At 52.0% G+C, this 22,828-nt stretch overlaps 2 protein-coding genes across 4 annotated transcripts in view; one reads left to right on the plus strand and one right to left on the minus strand.

Moving 5' to 3' along the window:
- Positions 1–8,317, plus strand: part of LOC147104999 (protein PHTF1-like) — a 50,262-nt gene extending 41,945 nt beyond the window's left edge. For 2 of the 3 annotated variants that reach the window (XM_086010995.1, XM_086010997.1), the window contains 7 exons: positions 1,837–2,109; positions 2,920–3,051; positions 4,468–4,554; positions 5,365–5,520; positions 6,948–7,043; positions 7,765–7,890; positions 8,055–8,317. In XM_086010995.1, the coding sequence (XP_085867121.1) occupies positions 1,837–2,109; positions 2,920–3,051; positions 4,468–4,554; positions 5,365–5,520; positions 6,948–7,043; positions 7,765–7,890; positions 8,055–8,072 (888 nt within the window). In that variant the 3' untranslated portion in view covers positions 8,073–8,317. The remainder of the gene's footprint in view (positions 1–1,836; positions 2,110–2,919; positions 3,052–4,467; positions 4,555–5,364; positions 5,521–6,947; positions 7,044–7,764; positions 7,891–8,054) is intronic. The other variant, XM_086010996.1, reaches the window with a different exon arrangement.
- Positions 8,318–9,792: 1,475 nt separating this feature from the next.
- The window catches only part of LOC147105000 (membrane-associated guanylate kinase, WW and PDZ domain-containing protein 3-like), a 136,201-nt gene continuing 123,165 nt past the window's right edge, over positions 9,793–22,828 (minus strand). The window contains exons 16-21 of the mRNA XM_086011774.1: positions 21,404–21,589; positions 19,586–19,694; positions 19,293–19,446; positions 17,665–17,808; positions 16,586–16,724; positions 9,793–13,592 (exon numbers count right to left, since the gene is read on the minus strand). Of these exons, the coding sequence (XP_085867900.1) occupies positions 12,115–13,592; positions 16,586–16,724; positions 17,665–17,808; positions 19,293–19,446; positions 19,586–19,694; positions 21,404–21,589 (2,210 nt within the window). The 3' untranslated portion in view covers positions 9,793–12,114. The remainder of the gene's footprint in view (positions 13,593–16,585; positions 16,725–17,664; positions 17,809–19,292; positions 19,447–19,585; positions 19,695–21,403; positions 21,590–22,828) is intronic.

The following is a 22,828-nucleotide window of genomic DNA, read 5'->3' on the forward strand; positions in this document are numbered from 1 at the left end:
GAAGAGGGAGGGGAGGGGGGAAGAGGGAGGGGAGGGGGGAAGAGGGAGGGGGGGAGAAAGGGGAGGGGGGGGGGAGGAAAGGGGAGGGGAGGGGGTTAGGGGAGGAGAGGGAGGGGAGGGGGTTAGGGGAGGAGAGGGAGGGGGTTAGGGGAGGAGAGGGAGGGGGTTAGGGAGGAGAGGGAGGGGAGGGGTTAGGGGAGGAGGAGGTTAGGGGCAGGAGAGGGAGGGGAGGGGGGTTAGGGGAGGAGAGGGAGGGGGTTAGGGGAGGAGAGGGAGGGGGTTAGGGGAGGAGAGGGTTAGGGGAGGGGGTAGGGGAGGAGAGGGAGGGGAGGGGGTTGGGGGAGAGGAGGGGGTTGGGTAGGGGGTTGGGGGAGGGGAGGGGGTTGGGGGAGGGAGAGGAGGGGGGTTGGGGGAGAGGAGAGGAGGGGGGTTGGGGGAGAGGAGAGGAGGGGGTTGGGGGAGAGGAGAGGAGGGGGTTGGGGGAGGGAAGAGGAGGGGGTTGGGGGAGTGGGGAGGGAAGAGGGGAGGGGTTGGGGGAGTGGGGAGGGAGAGGGGAAGGGGTGAAGTGGGGAAGGGAAGAGGGGGAAGGGAAGAGAGGGTGAAGAGGGGAGGGGGAGGGGAGAGAGAGGTGAGGGGGGAGGGGAGAGGGGGGGAAGAGGAGAGGGGGGGAAAGAGGGAGAGAGGGGAGGGAGAGAAGAAAGGGGAGGGGGGGAGAAAGGGGAGGGGAGGGGGTTAGGGGAGGAGAGGGAGGGGAGGGGGTTAGGGGAGGAGAGGGAGGGGAGGGGGTTAGGGGAGGAGGAGGTTAGGGGAGGAGAGGGAGGGGAGGGGGTTAGGGGAGGAGAGGGAGGGGAGGGGGGTTAGGGGAGGAGAGGGAGGGGGTTAGGGGAGGAGAGGGAGGGGAGGGGGTTAGGGGAGGAGGAGGTTAGGGGAGGAGAGGGAGGGGAGGGGGGTTAGGGAGGAGAGGGAGGGGAGTGGGGGGTAGGGGAGGGAGGGAGGGGAGGGGGGTTGGGGGAGAGGAGGGGGTTGGGGAGGGGGTTGGGGGAGGGGAGGGGTTGGGGGAGGGGTGAGGAGGGGGGGTTGGGGGTGAGGAGAGGAGGGGGTTGGGGGAGAGGAGGGGGTGGGGGAGGGAAGAGGAGGGGTGGGGTTGGGGGAGTGGGGAGGGAGAGGGGAGGGGTTGGGGGAGTGGGGAGGGAGAGGAGGGGAGAGGGGGAGGGAGAGAGAGAGGTGAGGGGGAAGGGGAGGGGGAGAGGAGGGGAGAGAGAGAGAGGGAAGGGAGGAGGGGAGAGGGGGGGAAGAGGGAGAGGGGGGGGAAAGAGGGAGAGAGGGGAGGGAGAGAAGAGGGGAGAGAGGGAGGGGGGACGAGAGGGGGAAGGATGGGGGGAGGGAGAGAGGGGGGAGGGAGAGGGGGGAAGGGGAGGGAGAGAGGGGGGAGGGGAGGGAGAGAGGGGGGAGGGGAGGGAGAGTGGGGGGAAGGGGAAGGAGAGGGGGGGAGGGAGAGAGGAGGGGGTTGGAGGAGTGGGGAGGGAAGGGGGTGAAGTGGGGATTTTGAAGAGGGGGTGAAGGAGGGGAGGGAAGAGGGGGGTGAGGGAGAGGAGGAGGGGAAGGGGAGGGGGGAAAGAGAGGGGTGAGGGGGGAGGGGAAGGGATGTTGCCTGACCTGTTGAGTTTTTCCAGCATTCTCTGTTGTTATTTTGAGAGAGAGGGGGGGAAGGGCTCGGGGGAGAGGTGATTTCATGTAAATTTCCGCCCCGTTGTCTGTATCTTTTTCTGTTGGGAGTGTCCCGGCCTCTCTCGGATCCTCCTCACTGGGTTTTATTTCCTATCGATTGCCCAACAGGCCAGCACCTTTGAGCAGCAGAACGGTTACCGGATCCTGGGCTACCTGGTGACTGCTGTCCTCACCCTGCTACCCTTCGCATTCCGCCTGTTCCAACAGAAAGAGCTGGAGCAGCTGGCCTCGTCCTCCATGGCCGAGCTACTGACGGTGGCCTGCGGTGCCAAGCCTGATGGACCGCTCATCGCCCTGGTGCTGATTAACGTGTTGGAACGGTTCTGTCTGATGTGGATGTTTTTCTTCGTCCTGTGTGTGGCGGAGAGAACGTACAAGCAGGTGAGCGGGCAGCAGAGACTCGGCCTAACGTCCTCGGCCGATTTCCACCTCTGGAACGCCGCCCATCTTCGCCCCGCCTCCGCCGTCTTTCGGATGAGACGTTAAACCGAGGCCCCGTCTGCTGTCTCGGGTGGATGTAAAAGTCCAGGTGGGGGATTCAGTGATGGTCAGGCCATAACTGAAGTATTGCGTCCAGTTCTGGTCAGCATACTTTAGGAAGGATGTGAAGGCCCTTGAGAGGGTGCAGAGGAGATTTACCAGAATGGTTCTGGGGATGAGGGATCTTGGCTACAAGGACAGGCTGGAGAAGCTGGATTTGTTTTTATTAGAGCAGAGGAGGTTGAGGGGTGATTTGATAGAGGTGGACATGATTATGACGGGTTTGGATAGGCTAGACGGGGAAAGGCTGTTCCCACTAGTTGATGGTACAAGGACTAGGGGACACAGATTAAAGGTTTTGGGCAAGAGATACAGGGGGGACGTGAGGAAAATCTTTTTTATGCAGCGAGTGGTGAGGACCTGGAACTCGCTGCCGACGGAAGTGGTGGAAGCGGAGACACTCAGTGTTTTCAAGGGGAGACTGGGTAGGCACTTGAGGGAAATAAACTTGCAGGGCTACGGGGATAGAGCGGGGGAATGGGACTGACTGGATTGCTCTTCAGAGACCAGCACGGACTCGATGGGCTGAATGGTCTCCTTCTGTGCCATTATGACTGTATGAATGTCGAGGGGTGGTGGTTAGACTCTCTCTTGTTGTGAGTTCTTTGGGAGAAGGGTAAAGCCTCACTCTGTCCGTTGATTTCTGCGCAGCGATTCCTGTTCGCCAAGCTCTTCAGTCACCTGACATCGGCTCGGAAGGCACGCAAGTCCAAGATCCCTCATTTTAGGCTGAAGAAGGTGCAGAACATTAAGATGTGGCTGTCGCTTCGCTCCTACCTAAAGGTAAGCGCGATTATCGTAGAATCGTAGAATGATACAGCACAGAAAGCCGAGTAAATCGGGAGAAACTTTCCAGTTTGAGAAGGGGCGATAGCCAGAGGACACAGATTTAAGGTAATTGGCAAAAGAACCAGAGGCGAGAGGAGGAAAAAAATGTTTACACAGCGAGTTGTTGTGATCTGGAATGTGCTGCCTGAAAGGGCGGTGGAAGCAGATTTAATAGTAACTTTCTAAAAGGAATTGGATAAACACTTGATGGGATAAAATTTCCAGGGCTATGGAGTGGGACTAATTGGATAACTCTACCAAGGAGCTGGCACAGGCACGATGGGCTGCATCATTCTGTGAGGAGGCCATTCAGCCTATCGTGCCTGTGCTGCACCTACTGCTGTCATTCTCTCCGCGTGATGTGGGCGTGTCTATCACCACAGGAGTTGACAATTCAATGCGGGGTGTTTTTAAAAAATTTGTCCTCGGGATCTGGGCGTCGCTGGCAAGGCCAGCATTTATTGCCCATCCCTAGTTGCCCTCGAAAAGGTGGTGGTGAGCCGCCTTCTTGAACCGCTGCAGTCCGTGTGGTGAAGGTGCTCCCACAGTGCTGTTAGGGAGGGAGTACCAGGATTTTGACCCAGCGACGATGAAGGAACGGCGATATATTTCCAAGTCTGGATGGTGTTTGACTTGGGGGGAACTTGGAGGTGGTGGTGTTCCCAGGCGCCTGCTGCCCTTGTCCTTCTAGGTGGAAGAGGTCGCGGGTTTGGGAGGTGCTGCCGAACAAGCCTTGGTGAGTTGCTGCAGTGCATCTTGTAGATGGTACACACTGCAGCCACAGTGCGCCAGTGGTGGAGGGAGTGAATGTTTAAGGTGCTGGATGGGGCGCCAATCAAGCGGGTTACTTTGTCCTGGATGGCATGAATCTGAATCTGTTTAGAGCACAATTTAAACAGGCCTCCTCCAACAGAAAGTGTCGAGATTCAACGAGCCTGTGGGGGGCAGTTGGGGAATTTTGTCTTGTTTACTCTCGTTCCCTAGACTTGCCCTGTGGTCCAGGAGACTGTGGGATCAGAATGTCTGAGTGAGAACAAGATTAAACTACTTCAACTGAAACATCAGACCCCAATCCAGAGTCCAACATTTCTGGTTTAGAAACCCGATATTCACTGAGAAATACTCGGGTGGCCATCCCATAAACCTGAATCATTGCCTTTCAAACTGTAATGAAATAGCAGCTGTGTAACTGTCTGACACGTCTCTCTCTTCATCTCTCTCTCTCATCCTTTCACTCGATCTGCCACTCATTCACTCTCTTGCTTGCTGTTTGTCTCGCTCGCTCACGCACTCTCTCTACTGGCACTCTGCTTCACTTGCTCTCTATCTCTTTTTCTTTCTCCATCCTTCCTCTATTTCTCTCAATCACAGAGGCGGGGCCCACAGCGCTCGGTTGATGTCATTGTTTCATCGGCGTTCTTACTCACACTGTCCATCGCTTTTGTCTGCTGTGCTCAGGTAAGACTCTGAACTTGTTTCTCGAATGACCTACAGTCTCTCAGGGAAAGGTAGTGTGTCGGGTGAGTTTCAGACCATCAGTGTCAGCTCTGCTGTGCAACTTCTGATCTCACTTGAACCCCTCTGTCACATCCTTGTAACTCCCCATGTGTTATCCCCCCTGCCCAAGTTACCAGGAATGCGTAAACTCCTTAATAATTAAAGCAGTAACGCGTAGAAAGAAAGAACTTCCATTTATAGAGCGCCAGAAGCTCGTGGGTTCAAGTCCCACTCCAGGAACTTGCGCCCATAATCCAGTCCGACACGCCCAGGGCAGTACTGAGGGAGTACTGCACTGTTGGAGGTGTGCCGTCTTTCGGATGAGACGTTAAACCGAGGCCCCGTCTGCCCTCTCAGGTGGATGTAAAAGTTTCCACGGCCACTATTCGAGGAAGAGAAGGGAAGTTCTCCCCCGGTGTCCTGGGCCAATATTTATCCCTCAACCAACACCTAAAAACAGATGATCTGGTCATTATCACATTGCTGTTTGTGGGAACTTGCTGTGCGCAAATTGGCTGCCGCGTTTCCTACATTGACGACACTTCAAAAGTATTTCATTGGCTGTAAAGCGCTTCAGGACGTCCTGTGGTCGTGACTGGCGCTATAGAAATGCAAGTTCTATGTTTACTGGGGGGTGTTGATTACCCTGGGAGTTCGGGGCTCGGATCTCGTTACCAGTGAGGGTGGGCTGGCACAGAGCGCCCTTTAATAGCGGCTCGCCTTTTAAAGTTCAGCCCTAACGCATGCGCGACTCGTTTTCTCAATCCCCAGATCCTTCACGGCCACATGAGCTTCCTGGATTCCGTGTACAACTGGGAGCTGCTGATCTGGGGGGTGTCGCTGGCAATCTTCCTCCTGAGACTGGTCACACTGGGGTCAGAGGTCAGCAGGAAATACAACAACGTCTCCATATTACTCACTGAACAGGTAGGTGCCGGGCCTGTATATTGGCAGTCTGTTAACTGGGGTGCCAATAGGTCGATGGGACACTAATACTGCTGGATCTTGATAACTGGTATGTCTAGAATCATAGTGGCAGCACGGTGGCATAGTGGTTAGCACTGTTGCCTCACAGCGCCAGGGACCCGGGTTCAAATCCGGCCTCGGGTGACTGTCTGTGTGGAGTTTGCACATTCTCCCCGTGTTTGCGTGGGTTTCCTCCGGGTGCTCCGGTTTCCTCCCACAGTCCAAAGATGTGCGGGTTAGGTTGATTGGCCATGATTAAAAAATTGGCCCTTAGAGTTAGGGGGGATTAAATATGTGGGGTTACGGGGTTAGGGCTTGGTTGGGATGGCTGTCGGTGTAGGGACCAGGTGCTAGGGTTTGGATGATCAGCCTTGATCTCATTGAATGGCGGAGCAGGCTCGAAGGGCCTACTCCTGCTCCTAGTTTCTATAGAATGGTTACAGCACAGGAGACCATTCGGCCCGTCGAGCCCGTGCCGGCTCTCTGCAAGAGCACTTCAGCCAATCCCACTCTCCCGCCCTTTCCCTGTAGCCCTGCAAATTTATTTCCTTCAGGTACTTATCCAACTCCCTTTTGAAAGCAGTGATTGAATCTGCCTCCACCACCCTCTCAGGCAGTGCATTCCAGATCCTAACCACTCGCTGCGTAAAAAAGTTTTTCCTCATGTCGCCTTTGGTTCTTCTGCCGATCTTCTTAAATCTCTGTCCTCTGGTTCTCGACCCTTCCGCCAATGGGAACAGTTTCTATCTACTGTCTAGACCCCTCATGATTTTGAGCACCTCTAAGGCGAACAACCCCAGCTTCTCCAAGTAACTGAAGTCCCTGTAACCATTCTCATAAATCTTTTCTGCACCCTCACTAAGAGGCCTTCACACCCTTCCTAAAGTGTGGTGCCCAGAATTGGACAATACTCCAGTTGAGATCAAACCAGTGTTTTATAAAGGTTCATCATAAATTTCATTTTTATTTCATTATAACTTCCTTGCTTTTGTACTCTATGCCTCTATTTATGAAGCCCAGGATCCCATAAGCATTTTTAACCGATTTCTCAACCGGCCCTGCCACCTTCAAAGGATTGTACCCTTTACTTTATATTGCCTCTCCTCGTTATTCCTACCAAAACGTATCACTTTGCACTTTACGTTAAATTGTGTCCGCCCATTGCGCCAGCCTATTTCCTCTTGCAGTCTATAAGTCTCCATGTATACTGGACGCTGATTCTGCTGCCAATAAAGATGCCACGGTTTATTATTCCTCAATTGTTTTTATCCTTGGGGCAAATCTGCAGGAAGTGTTGGGAAACTGAGAACAAAATCCATTCTGCTTCGGGGGGAGTTGGTGGCAGTGAGTGATGGTCTGTGCTGAAACTGCTTCTTGTTCTTCAATAGATCAACTTGTATCTTAAAATGGAAACAAAACCCAACAAGAAGGAGCAGCTCACCCTCGTCAACAATGTGTTGAAACTCGCCACAAAGTTACTGAAGGTGAGAAGTTCTTTTTTTCTGTCTGTCCCTCTGTCTCTCCCGCATTGCATCTCTTCCCCTTTTTCCTCACTCACTCCTTTACTCTATCACTCTCTCTATTTCTCACCCTTATTCCCTGCCCTCCACCTTTTGTTTTTAATCCTTTATTTCAAAAGGACTCGAGGAGAGGGGGTAGAAGAGTAGAATTTTTGTTGCTCCACTCGGTCACACTGTAGCTCGCTACAATCCCTGAGCCACCTTACTGGAGTCAGCCGTGGCTGTCAGCACTCTCGCCTCTCAGTGAGGTGTAGGTTCAAAGTCCCACTCCAGAGGGAGCGCCGTACTGAGGGAGCGCCGCACTGTCGGAGGGGCAGCGCTGAGGGGGCGCCGCACTGTCGGAGGGGCAGCGCTGAGGGGGCGCCGCACTGTCGGAGGGGCAGCGCTGAGGGGACGCCGCACTGTCGGAGGGGCAGCGCTGAGGGGGCGCCGCACTGTCGGAGGGGCAGCGCTGAGGGGGCGCCGCACTGTCGGAAGGGCAGCGCTGAGGGGGCGCCGCACTGTCGGAGGGGCAGCGCTGAGGGGGCGCCGCACTGTCGGAGGGGCAGTGCCAAGGGAGGGGTGAGCAAACTGACCCCAAAAAAAGCACCCCTAATTCTTGAGGTGCAGCAGTGATGGGGTGTGGAGCGCCTGTAACTGTGCTGGGAGCAGCGTTCTCACCGACTGAGGGTCCTTTGTCCTACAGGAGCTGGACTCTCCTTTCAGGCTGTACGGACTGACCATGAACCCACTGCTGTACAACATCACCCGTGTGGTCATTCTGTCCGCGGTGTCTGGCGTCATCAGCGACCTACTGGGCTTCAACCTCCGGGTGAGTAACAAGACACGGGCAGTCTCGACTGAGGAGCCTTCCCCACACTCTGCCTCACCCCCCCCTACATTTGACCCTACACATCCTCTTAATTCAGATGCTGCACCAGTTATCTAATTTTACATCGTATTAAATTAATTGTCTGTTTCTCTCCCTTTTCCCAGCTGTGGAAGATTAAGTGACCTGCGGAAGTTTGCTGGCATTGTAAATATTATATCCAAGGACCGAAGTTGCTGCTAAAATCATGTTATTTATCAGTGAGTGACCGTCACGGGTTGGCCGTTTGCAGTCAGTTGCTGCGAGTGGCTTGGTCGGGGTTGTGCTGTCGTTCAATCTTCTGTTTAACGCTCTCTCCGCGGGTGTAAATCTGCCACTTCGAAACGCCAACTGTGCTTTTCTTCCCAAATAAAGCAAAGCTTCCATTCTATCAACCCTCAGGCTGGTATCTTTTGTTTGATTCAAGGGGTTTATATAAAAACCTATTAACGACTGAAAGACAGACTTGTATTTCTATAGCGCTTTTCACCACCTCCGGATGTCTCAAAGCACTTCACAGTCAATGAAGTATTTTTTTAAGTGTTGTAATGTAGGAAACCAGGTAATGTAATAACCAGGGGGCATAGTTTCAAGGTAAGGAGCAGGAGGTTGAGGGGATTTGAGGAAAAACTTTTTTACCCAGAGGGTGGTTGGAATCTGGAACTCACTGCCTGAAAGGGTGGTAGAGGCAGGAACCCTCACAACATTCAAGAAGCATTTGGACGAGCACTTGAAACGCCATAGCATACAAGGCTACGGACCGAGTGCTGGAAAATGGGATTAGAATAGACAGGGCCTGATGGCCGGCGTGGACGTGATGGGCCAAAGGGCCTCTTTCTGTGCTGTATAACTCTATGAAACGTTGCTGCCAATTTACGCACAGCAAGCTCCCACAAATAGCAATGTGATGATGACCAGATAATCTGTTTTTTAGTGATGTTGGTTGAGGGATAAATATTGGCCCCAGGACACCGGGGAGAACTCCCCCTGCTCTTCAAAATCGTGGGATTCTTACATCCACCCGAGGGGGCCGACTCAGTTAGTCTCGAAAGACGGCACCTCTGACAGTGCAGCACTTCCTCAATACTGAGCTGAATTGTCAGCCTACATTATGTGCTCAAGTCTCTGGAACCCACAACCTTCTGAGGCAGAGGCGAGAGCGTGCGCTACTAAACAGAACTTGATGTAGGAACGACTGAGCATGGGACTTTGACCACTTAACACCTTAAACTGATTAATGACCATTAACATAGCCCATGAATTACTTAAATTCAGATTCACCCGAATTAAATCCTCCTTCCCAGCGTGTGTGGAGGGAAGCCAAAGCAATGAATGCTGAAAGGGCGATGGGTACTTCTAGATTCGGTTCAGGGGCGCTCCGAAACTGTCGGATATGTAATTTGAGGGAGTTTAAATCCAAACCACATCCACTGCTGTACTACACGGCGTCAAGACCCCAGAGGGACGAGTAGGCTGATGCGGGGGGGTGGGGGGTCACTTCCTCGAAGGGATCTGCCCTTGATTTACATGGGACTGGGCACCCAGGACAACTAACCGAGTGCCAGGTGGCATACAAAGATTCTCAGCAGAGATCAGTGCCAAGTGATCAGCAACACTTACCCATCAGATAAATGAGCCTCTCGTTATCCTAACCCAATTACAGAGCCACCTGGTTTTGATGCAACTTGCATTTATATAGCGCCTTTATAGTAAAACACCCCAAGGATGCAGGCACTAACATTACACTAATGTCCCACTGAATTAGAGTTAAATGAAGTGGAACGCAACTTCTTTCAAGCAGCGACAGCTCAATAAACGGCTGCGCAAATGAATCCCGATCTGACCAAGTTTCGAAAGACAGACATAGCGATTGAAAGTTAAGGTTTATTTTACAGTGCAACAGCTCAACACCAGGACCAGGGAATTGCATTATTCATGTCATACATAAAAAAATATGAGGGTTTGACAGATCTCTCCCTAATGACAGTATTTATAAAGAGACTGTACAGTATAAAAATTTACAACCGACACCCTCGCGGCTTGCTCAGTTTTACTCAAAGGCCACGCTCCCGTGCCGTGAGTACTGTACAGTCTACAGGATGCTGTGGATGTTACTGATGGGAGTGGAGCAATGAGTGTACATCTATTGTACCAACAAAGAAAAGCAGACATCGACAACAGCGTGGAGTGAAAGCTGGGGCTGACCAGTGTCTGAACCACGAGGAATTTCAAACCACTCGAGCACGGTTTCCCGCTGTTCAACTTTTGGGGATTAATGGGATATTGCAATATAACAGTAAAGTGGTCATAAGATTCCGCCTGCGCCACACTCACAGTCCAGGGTCTCCTTTCTATCTAATACAGGCTCTTAGCAGGAAGGGTGGACAGCACTCTGGAGGTGAACAGGTTACAAACACTTATCGGCAACGCATCTCCCCGGAGGTTAGTACAAGTGACGCAGTAAAGATATAAAAAGTTCAACAACATGATTTAAGTTAGAGGTCGGAGAATGCACTTCGCAGGGCGGGAGTGGGACAATGGGGCGGGTTCAAAGAGGCTTCACAGGAAGGAGGGGTCATTCCAGAGAAAGAGGAAAAAATGACAATGAACAATTTACCCATTCCATCATCGCCCTGGTCATGGCCGGAATATCCCATTAGAGACCTAGTGGGAACGGCGGTGTAGTGGTAATGTTACTGGGCTAGTAATCCAGAGGCCTGGACTAACGATCCAGAGACATGAGTTCAAATCCCACCACGGCAGCTGGGGAATTTAAATTCAGTTAATTAAATAAATCTGGAATTTAAAAAAAAAGCTAGTATCAGTAATGGTGACCATGAAACCCATCTGGTTCACTAATGACCTTTAATCTGCCGTCCTTCCCTGGTCTAGCCTATATGTGACTCCAGACTCTTAACTGCCCTCTGAAATGGCCTAGCAAGTCGCTCAATTGTCCACCACCTTCTCAAGGGTAACTAGGGATGGGCAATAAATGCTGGCCTTGCCAGCGATGCCCAGATCCCATAAGCGGATAAAAAGTTAAATTATTATAAATACAAAAAAGTGTTTCCCACAGAGCAGAAATTAGTTGAATCAAACAGAAATAAACCATTCCCCCACCCTCAATGAAACTGGAACAGGGTGAAGCTCTGACACAGGAGAGGTAAAATTTAAAAAATAGTTTTGTTTCTTTAAAAACAGAATGTCACGGAAATACTGTAGGTGTGGTTTACAAATGCATTGGAATCACTACACCTAAAACAAATCAATAGTCTATCCGATCAGTCAGTCTAAGCAGCGAGACACACAGAACACGAGTTTACAGAACCCTGTGAAAAGCAGATTACAATCAGGGCTGTAAGAGGAGCCCGCAGACACAAGACAAAACTCGCAGGGGAGAGAGGGGTCTTCAATCTCTTATGGTCAGAACACCGCACCAGTCGACAGCAAGAGATTTTTAGTGCATGGTGTTAGAAAACATCAAAGAGCATCGTGCTCTGTAGTGAGACACGGAGCTGGTTAAGTCCAGATGGCGAGAGCACGCGAGACAGGCTTTCGAAGACTAAAGGGTTTGCGGACAATAAAAGCAAAAGGCCCAAATAACAAAGAATAGCTGCCCTGGTTGACGAACGAGGAGTTTTAGTTTATTAAACTATTGATTTCAGGTCTGCGCAGAAATGGTGAGATACTCACTGCTCAGCAGCCTCCAACACTGTTACACACACAGGCACCATCACCTTGCCGCCTCGCCTGACACGAGGCAGGTCACAAAGGCAGGGACTTCGTGATGGGAAATTTTGCAGCTCACACGCACGAGATCGGCCGCTCTGCGATTCCGATTTTCCAGCTGCGGATTAGCAGGGAACCCGGAGTGTGAAACCATCGCTGTGATCGGATGGGACACGTGCTGGAGTATAAAGTGTAAATGACACACACTTACAATCCATTAGTCTAAAGCAGGCGGAGGAGAGCCCCACAGCCTCTGAAAAACCACAAGATTCCTTCGTGCAGCAGGCAAGTCTGTGCAACAGCTGAGTAACCGGAGCAACCCTTCACTTAGAATCAAACTTTCTCTGCAGAAAACCTCAGAACTGAACGACAGAACTTTAAATAAGATGCAACTGACATTTAACAGAAACCAAAGTTTACAAAAATAATTTAACATATATAAATGGAGTTTGCTTTCTGTTACACGGGTCTCTGAGCATCTGGTTTCTTCCAGGGACCCGGGGTGATCTGTGTCCTCCTCACAGCGGGTGCAGCTCTGGGCCCTGGGCTGGAGAGCTGTGTGGAGCTGCCTCCCTCACCGGATCTCTCCCTGCCCTGTTCTGCCTTCCTTTGTTCCTGGCTCTTGGCTTGATCGCCACTCTTGCTGGGAGCACTGGGCTGCTCGGTTGCTGGAGAGCAGGTCCTGTCTCGCAGGGTGCGCCCTGTTCCCTGGCCAGTCTCGGGAGGGCTGAATTTCTCCTGCCCCGCCCGCAACCTGTGTCTCTTTTGCTGGGCCCTTTCGCCAGTCTTTCCTGCCGCCTCGCCAGACTTGCGAGAGGCCACAGCTGAATGGTTCACGTTGCCGGCTGCCCTTGCGGGGGACTGATCTTTCCCCCTGCTGTAGTGTGCGCGCTGTGGGCTTTCAGCTTGCTCACTTGCTCGTTTAGAATGAGCCGTTTTAACCGGACACGATCCCTCGTCTCTGCTCTCGGTTAATCTCCCACCCACCATCTCCCAAGCCGTGCTCTCCAACTCCTCTCTGCTTCTTTCTCTATCCTTCCCGAGGACTTTCCTTGGACTGCGCGATCGCCCCCGGCCTCCTGTTGTTGGCCGTTCCTTTGCATCGAGGCCCCAGGAGCTGCCCTTGTTGCTGTCCGATCGGTTCTTGAACTCGCTCCTCCCCGGGCTCATCGATCCTTCCAGTTTCTCTCTCCTTTTCCTCTCTGCCTTCCTTGGGCTAGCTGACCGCTCCCTGTGCCCTGGAGCTTTGTTCCCATCAACTTTGCGCGGGCTCAGTGCCCTGCTAGTGGCTGGCACCTTGGCATCCCCCGCCAATCGCTCTCTCTTTGGACTGAACGCACGCTCTCCGCGTTCCCCATTCCTTTCTTTCGGCACTCTGTCCTTTGTGACTTTGGCCTCTCCTTCATCCTCAGCATTCCGAGTGCCCGCTAGGTTTGCGGTTCTGCCGTCCGCATCTCGCTGGACACTGGCGGGAGATTCCGCATCTCGCTGGACACTGGCGGGAGATTCCGCATCTCGCTGGACACTGGCGGGAGATTCCGCATCTCGCTGGACACTGGCGGGAGATTCCACATCTCGCTGGACACTGGCGGGAGATTCCACATCTCGCTGGATACTGGCGGGAGATTCCGCATCTCGCTGGACACTGGCGGGAGATTCCGCATCTCGCTGGACACTGGCGGGCGATTCCGTATCTCGCTGGACACTGGCGGGCGATTCCGCATCTCGCTGGACACTGGCGGGAGATTCCGCATCTCGCTGGACACTGGCAGGAGATTCTTGTTCTCTCCCTGACTTCTCCTTTCCGAAAGTCTCTTCAGGATCAGGAAGGTGGGGGACAGGAGCAGGGTGTGAAACAGATGGTGATGGCTGATCTTCAGGAGCTGTGGTTAGTTCCTGGAGGCTGGAATATGGAGTGTTCTGGGTATCCAGATTGTCTGAAAGAAAGCGAAGCATTTACCCCAGATTACATAGAGAGAAAAAAAAAACACATTTAATAAAAACCTTCTACATCAATTCCCCCTCCCTCGCGACACACAATCCCAAATCTCCCCCCGCCATTGCATGCACACGCCAACCCCTCGCATCCCACACATAATAGAGAGCAGGAGAGAAGAGGGAAGAGAGACTGGAAACTGCAGTTGATGCGGGTACAAGGTGTCATGGTAATGCCCTGGGATCCCCCAGATCAAGAGTTCAAATCCCGCCTTAGAAAGGTGGCGGAAATGAATTTGATCCATCAGGAAAATTACCACAAAAAAGCTGTTGGATTGTCAGAAAAACCCAACTGGTTCACAAATGCCCTTCAGGGAGAGGAAACCCACTGCCCTTACCCGGTCTGGGCCACAGTCCCACACTACCTTAGTCAACTACAACGGCCTCTGAAGGGGCTCTAGCGACCACCCAGTTGTAAAACAATGATCGATAAACTCGGCCTTGCCAACAACGCCCGCATCCAGAGAACCAGATTTGGAGCGCTATGTGACTCACAACTCGGGACGTTGTTGTAAACGTTCTCGCAACCAAAGATGGGGAGGAATTTCTTCACTCAGAGGGTGGTGAATCTTTGGAATTCTCTACCCCAGAGGGCTGTGGAGGCTCAGTCGTTGAGTATATTCAAGGCCGAGAGATATGATGATTTTTGGACTCTAGGGGAATCAAGGGATATGGGGATCGGGCGGGAAAGTGGAGTTGAGTTCCAAGGTCAGCCATGATCTTATTGAATGGCGGAGCAGGCTCGAGGGGCCGTACGGCGGAGCAGGCTCGAGGGGCCGTACGGCGGAGCAGGCTCGAGGGGCCGTACGGCGGAGCAGGCTCGAGGGGCCGTACGGCCGACTCCTGCTCCTATTTCTTATGTTCTTATAAACCCCAGTTTGGCTAATCCATCACTAAACAGCGACTGCACTTCAAAAAGTAGTGTGCGACACGCATGATTCTCAAGAAACAAAATATAAATGCAAATCTCAAAACATCAGCTCGTCATGTATTTCCAGACAACATAGTTTTGTTTAATTTACTTTGCCCTCTACCAATCCTATCTGTTGGGTCTAACAACTTCTTCCATTTATACAGCACCTTTAATATAGTAAAACGTCCCAACGCGCTTCACAGGAGCGATTATAAAACAAAATTTGACACCGAGCCACATAAGGAGATATTATGACTAAAAGCTTGGTCAAACAGGTAGGTTTTAAGGAGTGTCTTACAGGAAGAGAGTGGTACAGAGGTTTTGGGTGGGGGGGGGGGGGGGGGGGGGGAATTCCAGAGCTTAAGACCTTTGTTTTTTTGCAAAGTGTTTACAGCACAGAAACAGGCCATTCGGCCCAACTGGTCCGTGCCAGTGTTTCTGCTCCACATGAGCCTCCTCCCACCCCTCTTTATCTCACCCTATCAGCATATCCTTGCTCCCTCATGTGTTTATCTAGGCTCCTCTTAAATGTATCTGTGCTATTTGCCTCAACCACTCCCTGTGGTAGCGAGTTCCACATTCTCGCCACTCTCTGGGTAAAGAAGTTTCTCCTGAATTCCCGATTGGATTTATTAGTGACTATCTTATACTTACGGCCCCTAGTTTTGGACTCTGCCATAAGTGGAAGCATCTCTACGTCTACTTTACTGCTGCGGCAGGAGAGTCACTGCTTCTTAGGAGTCAGCTGTGGCTCAGTGGGCAGCACTCTCGTCTCCGAGTCAGAGCGTCGTGGGTTCAAGCCCCACTCCAGAGACTCGAGCACAAAAATCCAGGCTGACACTCTAGTGCAGTACTGAGGGAGCGCTGCACTGTCGGAGGTGCCGTCTTTCAGATGAGACGTTAAACTGAGACCCCGTCTGCCCTCTCGGGGATGTAAAAGATCCCAGGCTACTATTCGAAGAACAGCAGGGGAGTTATCGCCGACGCCCTGGCCAATATTTATCAGTCAACATCATTAAAATCAGATTATCTGGTCCTTATCACTGTTTGTGGGAGCTTGCTGTGAGCAAATTGTCTGCCGTGTTTCCTACATTACAACAGTGACCACACTTCATAAGTAGTTTGTTGGCTGTAAAGCGCTTTGGGACGTCTCGAGGTCAGGAAAGGCGCTATAGAAATGCAAGTCTTTCTTTAGCAATGTTGGAGTGTTAAGAGTCAGTTTGGTGAGATCACACAGGGAACACAGAACTCTCATCTGCTGGGGAGTTTCAAACCAACCTGCAGGACCCTGACTGAGAGAGGGAGGGAAACAGAGAGAGAGATAGAGAGAGGGGGAGCAAGAAAGGAGAGACACACACACACACACACACACACACACACGGCGAGGTGTGAGGGAGCGAGAGGAGGAGGGAGGGACAGAAGTAGGGGGAGGGGGGCATGCGGGGAGGCATGGGCCGGCCGAGAAAGAGCGCGATAAAGACGAGAAAGACGGAAAGACAGAGGGAAAGTGAGCGAGCGACTGAATCAAAATTTGCCAAAATAAGGTTTTGAAAGTTTGCTTAAAACCCAAGTAAAAGCGTGCAGATTTACCAGGTCCCAGGAGAGATGAGGAGTGGTGAAGCCTCAGTGCTGCTCGTGGGTCGTACAGGTGGAGAGGCTGCAAGGTGCCATTCCTAGAGAGGGGGAGGAGGGACAAGCCTAGGAACTAAATGCAACTATGAGAATAAAAAAAAAGGTTCCACAGAAGATTACATTTCTGAAAAGCCAGTGGCCAAGAGCAGGTCGAAGAGACAGACACACACAGACCGAGGGAGGGTGTGACTCAAGAGTGGTCTTAAACAGAATCTTACAGCAATGACTGCCACATGAAGGAAGCAGCATTCAGCCCCATATCACTTGGTGAGTTTGGGAGGTGGTGGGGTAATATTACTGCTTCACTATTACCAACCCCCCCCCCCCCCCAATCATTTACTATATTACAGTAATTCGGTCTGTAAAATTAAGACTCATAGGGAAACCCACCAAAGTCAGGCACCTGACCTATGCCTGGCTTCAGAACAAGACGCGCTCTCCTCCCTCCGGACTGAATCAGCTCGATAGCTCTTTTATGCGTGATCCCTTGAGTGGGCTCTCCATTAATCTCAACAATCTGGTCGCCAACCTGCAAGAGTTATAGGAGAAAAAATATTTAATCATCACATCTGGGACTGGGGGAGGTATGAGAGATGGGTGGGGAGAGCGAGAGACTGTGGGCAGTTCAATATGAGCTGGGTAGGGAGTGCGCCGCAGTGGAGTGAACTTGCTGCTCCTGTACTTCAAAAGGAGACATTCATCATTCAAGAGTATATGAGTAAGGAAGTCTCACTACAATTGTACAGGGCTTTGGTGAGACCACACCTGGGGTACTGTGCAGAGTTTTGGTCTCCTTATCGGAGGAAGGATATACTTGCCTTAGAGGCGGTGCAACAAAGGTTCACTGGATTGATTCCTGGGATGAGAAGTTGAGTCGATTGGGCCTACTCTCACTGGAGTTTAGAAGAATGAGAGGTGATGAGTCTAGAACTAGGGGGCATAGTTTCAGGATAAGGGGTCGGCCATTTAAGACTGAGATGAGGAGGAATTTCTTCACTCGGAGGGTTGTGAATCTTTGGAATTCTCTGCCCCAGAGGGCTGTGGATGCTGAGTCAGAGTATATTCAAGGCTGAGACCGATGGATTTTTGGACTCTAGGGGAATCGAGGGATATGGGGATCGGGCAGGAAAGTGGAGTTGAGGTCGACGATCAACCATGATCTTATTGAATGGCGGAGCAGGCTCAAAGCCGCATGGCGGAGCGGGCCCGAGGGGCCGCATGGCGGAGCGGGCCGTATGGCCGACTCCTGCTCCTATTTCTTACGTTTTCAGGTGGTGGCACGGCAGCACTCTCTCCTCCCCATCCAGGTAGACAGGAATCTGCTCTCTCCAGTCCCACCGCTGAGATCAGGACCTCAGTGCCCGGTGGGAGGACCTCCACAAAAGTACCATTGCCATAAGACTCAGCAGAGTGGCATGTGCGCCCTCCTCCGTAACCGGCACGGCTCTGCTTGAACAAGGAACACTTACTTGGATTCTGCCGTCGAGTAATGCTGCACCCCCTTCCGCCAGGCGTAGGATGAAGAGGCCCATGCTGTACTCCTTGCCACCACGAACGCTGAACCCAAACCCTCGGGGACCTCGCTCCAGTTCTACGGGGAAGCAATCAGGGTTCTGTTTGGAGAAACACACAAAAGGTTGAGAGAGAAGGAAAACAAACCGCAAGATCTTGAAGCCCCGGAGCACTGGGAAACTCACTGGGTGGCAAGTTGCGGCCTGAACACTTAGAGACTTGTTTATTCATTCTCGGGATGTGGGCGTCGCTGGCAAGGCCGGCATTTATTGCCCATCCCTAGTTGTCGCTAGGCCACTTTAGAGGGCAGTTAAAAGTCAACCACATTGGTGTGGGACTGGAGTCACCTATAGGCCAGATTTCCTTCCCTAAAATGACATTAGTGAACCAGTTGGGTTTTGACAATCTGACAGCTTCATGCTCACTTTCACCGATATCAGTTTTTTTTAATCAGATTTAAGAAAAATATATATATTTTTTTTAAACTGAAGTCAAATTGTCAAACTGCTAGGGTGGGATTTGAACTCCCCTTCGCTGGACTATTATTCCAGTAAAAATTACTGCAGTACCGGATCCTTTTTAGGCTATTCCGAAAATGGCACGGTTACGATCATAGAATCTTACAGCACGAGGAGGTCATTCAACCCATCGTGTCTGTGCCGGCCAATTAGTCCCACCGCCCTGCTCTTTCCCCAGAGCCCTGTAAAACTTTCCCTCAAGTATTTACCCAATTCCCCTTTGAAAGTTACTATCGAATCTGCTTTCAGGCAGCGCGTTCCAGATCACAACAACTCGCTGCGGAAAGAAATGTTTTGTTTTGCCAATCACCTTCCATCTGGTTACCGACCCTCCGGCCAATGGAAACAGTTTCTCATCATTTGCTCCATCAAAACCCCTTCATGATTTTGAACACCTCGATCAAATCTCCCCTTAACCTTCTCTGCTCTAAGGAGAACAACCCCAGCTTCTCCAGTCTCTCTCCACCTAACTAAAGTCCCTCATCCCTTGAACCATTCTAGCAAATCTCCTATGCACCCTCTCCAAGGCCCCAACATTCTTCCTAAAGTGCGGTGCCCAGAATTACATAGAAACATAGAAGATAGGAGCAGGAGTCGGCCATTCGGCCCCTCGAGCCTGCTCCGCCATTCAATGAGATCATGGCTGATCATCCAATTTCAGTACCCTGACCCTGCCTTCTCCCCATATCCCTTGATCCCTTTAGCCTTAAGAAATATATCCAACTCCTTCTTTGGACACAATACTCCAGCCTGGACCTAACCAGTAATTTATAAAGGTTTAGCATAACTTCCTTGCTTTTGTAGCTTCTGGAACATTTCACCGATGAATCACACTCACCCAAGGAAGCAGGATTTTTTAGGCTTGAATATACGGACAGTGACGGAGGTGGATGTGTTTGTTGTGAAATCAAGAGCAGGGAGAGTGTTTTAATCTAAAGAGGTCACAAAGTGAATTGAGATGTTGGGAGAAATTGCTTCACGCTCAAGGGGCCTCAAACACTCAACCCAAACCCTCAGGGACCCCTCTCCTGTTCAGCTGCATTACACAGAGCCAGTATCTGCCGTACCTGGGAGAGTCTGCTGCCCGCAGCCCATGTCTCTCTGTCAGGAGCTGGCTGGACGCACTGGTCAGACGGAGGCTGCCTGTAGTCCAAGGAAGGTGGTTTCATGTAGTCACAATCCGGAGACTGTCCGTTGCTCCTTTCATCTCCGTCCGTCTTACTGTTAAACAGAAAACGTGCAGCATGAGTCCAGTCACCCCCCCTTCACCTCCCACGTCCGATCACCCCCTCCTCTCCGCATCCAGTCACCCCTCCCCTTCCCTCCCCACCAGCACCCAGTGGGTGAGCTCTGCTCTCACCTGCTGTCCGGTGTTGGGACGTGCAGTGCTGGGGTCTGTCCCATGGGTTTGTGCTGCAGGGCCGGGCTCTGTCGGGCTGAGCTGCCTCCTGACGGGGGACCAGTCACATCTGGAAGGAAGTCGGAGCGAATGAGTGCATTTAACAGGCTGAAGGTGCTCACCGCGCATCGCTCTGCAATCGGCGAGGATCTACCGGTGACCGAGCGCTCCACAATTCCAGGCATCACTGGCCGGGGTCGCGCACACTAACCGGAGAACAGGGGAGGCTCGTCTGTGAGCAGTACTTGGAGAAAGCAATCGCTCCCCACTCTCCCTGGGACTTTGATAGACTGCAGGCACAAGAGGGGAGGTTCTCTCAATAGAACTGCCCCAATTCTCAGCAGCCTGCACTGCAGAGAGCAAAACCACGCTTCACTATACTGCCTCGTCAGAGTAACTGGGGGGGGGGGGCGGTGGAATTACGATGCCTCGGCAAGTGGGGGTGGAGAGGAGGTTAAGACGCCAGTCTGCCACATCTGGGACCTGGTTCAAATTCGGCTCAGACCAAGGGGTGTCTCCTCTGTCTCTCTGGCTGCAAGGGTCCCATGTGAAATGAGTTTGGGAAATCTCAATCCAGTTCTAGAGCACAAATCTACCCCCGGTGGGGCACTGGCAGTTTGGCAATGTCCCTTAGACCAGCCACAGTGTGGGAAAGGGGAACAATGCCTCACTGGTGCAGTACGGGGTGCACTCAAAGTTGGAGCTGAGGTCCATTGTTAGGGCGTTCAAGTCCCAATCCAGAGGTTTGAGCCCATAATCTAGATTGACACTCCAGTGCAGTGCTGAGGGAGTCTTTCGGATGAGACATTAAACCGAGACCCCGGCTGCCATCTCAGGTGGACATAAAAGATCCCATGGCACTATTTCAAAGAAGAGCAGGGGAGTTCTCCCCGGCCAATATTTATCCCTCAACCAACATCACTAAAAACAGATTATCCGGTCATTATCACATTGCTGTTTGTGGGAGCTTGCTGTGCGCCAATTGGCTACCACGTTTCCTATATTACAACAGTGACTACACTTCAGAAAGTATTTCATTGGCTGCAAAGCAGTTTGGGACCTCCCGAGGTCATGAAAGACACTGTATAAATCTCTCGCCTCTGACTGTGTTGCCCCAGACCTGGAGATACTGGATGTTTGAAACAAGTGTTCCATTCCCCATAGCAACATCCCTCACACCTTGAGAAGCTGGAACGTTTAGATTGTGCGCGCGGGGGGGCGGGAGAAGAGCGCGCCAGGTCGTAATGCCAGTCACGCTCTCTTCAAAAGGTACGAAGTTGGCGGGAGCACGATGGGAGTTGCAGGCCGCACCCAGCTCCTTCCACCCGCGACGGGGCAGTGAGCAAATCAGCCACCGGCTCCAAAGCACAAAACAAAAGGGGTTCCCTTTTCTATCACCGTGACCTTGATAAACACACAAGCCTGGCCAGACAGCACTTACAATCAAACCTGCCGCTGCAGCCGAGCTCTGGGAATCCAGCCCTGAAATCCCAGGTAACTTGTACCCGTAACCTCTCACTTGCTGGTTTGTCCAGTTTCAAGTACACGGGGCCTGGCGGTTTGGGAAAAGGGCTGTTGCCTCACTAGTCGATAACTCCGAAATCAGAACCCCAAGATGTGTTGGTCTCAGCAACAGCCGCTATCTGCAGATTAACCGCAACTTGGCATTTACAGTTTAGCCGCGGTTCTTGAAGTTGCGCGGAGCACGAGCCACGGGGAATGCAGGGCGGGCTGGGCCCCCAGAGACTTTAATAAGCGAGATGCCTCTTGGTGGCGTACCTTCTTCAGAAGTGACTGTGAGAGTGACCGTCTGACCCGCGTCCTTGATCAGCTGGACGATGTCGTGGTGCGGCATCTGGACGATGGACTGGCCGTTTACTGCCGAGATACGGTCCGTCACCTTCAGCTTCCCACAGCGATCGGCCGGGCTTCCCTCGATGATGCGGCCAATTTTGTGCGGCACCGCTGTCGGGAGAAATAACAGGAGGGGGTTAATCCCATTAGGAGCAGAGAGATTCAGGGGTCCAAGTACAGAAATCATTAAAAGCTAGTGGACAGGTAGAAAAAAATCTGATAGGCTAATAGAATGTTGGCCTTTATCTCAGGGGGCTGGAATACGAAGGGGCGGAAGGGATGCTTCAGTTGTATAAACTTCTGGTCAGACCCCATCTGGACACTGTGTTCAGTCCTGGGCCCCGCACCTCAGGAAGGATATAGCGACCTTGGAGGGGGAGCAGCGCAAATTCACCAGAATGATACTGGGGCTAAAAGGGTTAAATTACGAGGACAGGTTGCACAGACTGGGCTTGTATTCCCTCGAGTTTAGAAGATTAAGAGGTGATCTAATCGAGGTGTTTAAGATGATTAAAGGAGTTGATAGGGTGGATAGAGAGAAACTATTTCCTCTGGTGGGGGGGGGGGGGAGGAGTCCAGAACAAGGGGGCAGAACCTTAAACTTAGAGCCAGGCCGTTCAGGGGTGATGTCAGGAAGCACTTCTTCACACAGGGTAGTGGAAATCGGGAACTCTCTCCCAAAAAGCTGTGGAGGCTGGGGGTCAATTGAAAATTTCAAAGCCGAGATGGATAAGATTTTTGTTAGGCAAGGGTGTTGAGGGTTACGGAACCAAGGCGGGTAGATGGAGTTAGGAAACAGATCAGCGGCGGAACCGGCTCGAGGGGCTGAATGGCCTCCTCCTGTTCCTATGATGGGCATTCAAAACGGGAGAGTTATCTCTGAGTTGGATTTCCCCCCACCCTCCTTTTAAAATTGTTTTACCCCCTCAACTTTTCTCGGGCTTCACCATCCCCAAAACTGGGGTGATGGGGATGACAGGGAGGGGAGAAATAGGGCGGAAGAAACTCACTCCTGCCACTCCCGAGACCAGGAGCTAATTGGGATACAGCAGGCACAGTGCCTGACCCTGGCCATTAGGTGACAGGCTCTATTGAAAACTCAGGGGAAACAGACTTCATTATTTCCCAATAATCCTCAGGGATAATTCTCTATGGTTAAAGACCATGAATGAATAAGCAACAAACTGAATGCCCATCACAAACTTGTCTTTAGCTTCACATACTGAGCGACAGAGCAAAGGGATGGCAGGTTTGGTCCCCCCAGCGCCCTGTGTTACTGACTGTATCTCTACTGATGTTAATGCAGCTCTCTCACACAGTCACTCAGTAACCCTCTCCCCAGCGCCCTGT

This window comes from Somniosus microcephalus, chromosome 18 (assembly GCF_052327205.1).
Source record: "Somniosus microcephalus isolate GS21.2 chromosome 18, FLI_Smic_1.0, whole genome shotgun sequence".
Classification (NCBI taxonomy): domain Eukaryota; kingdom Metazoa; phylum Chordata; class Chondrichthyes; order Squaliformes; family Somniosidae; genus Somniosus; species Somniosus microcephalus.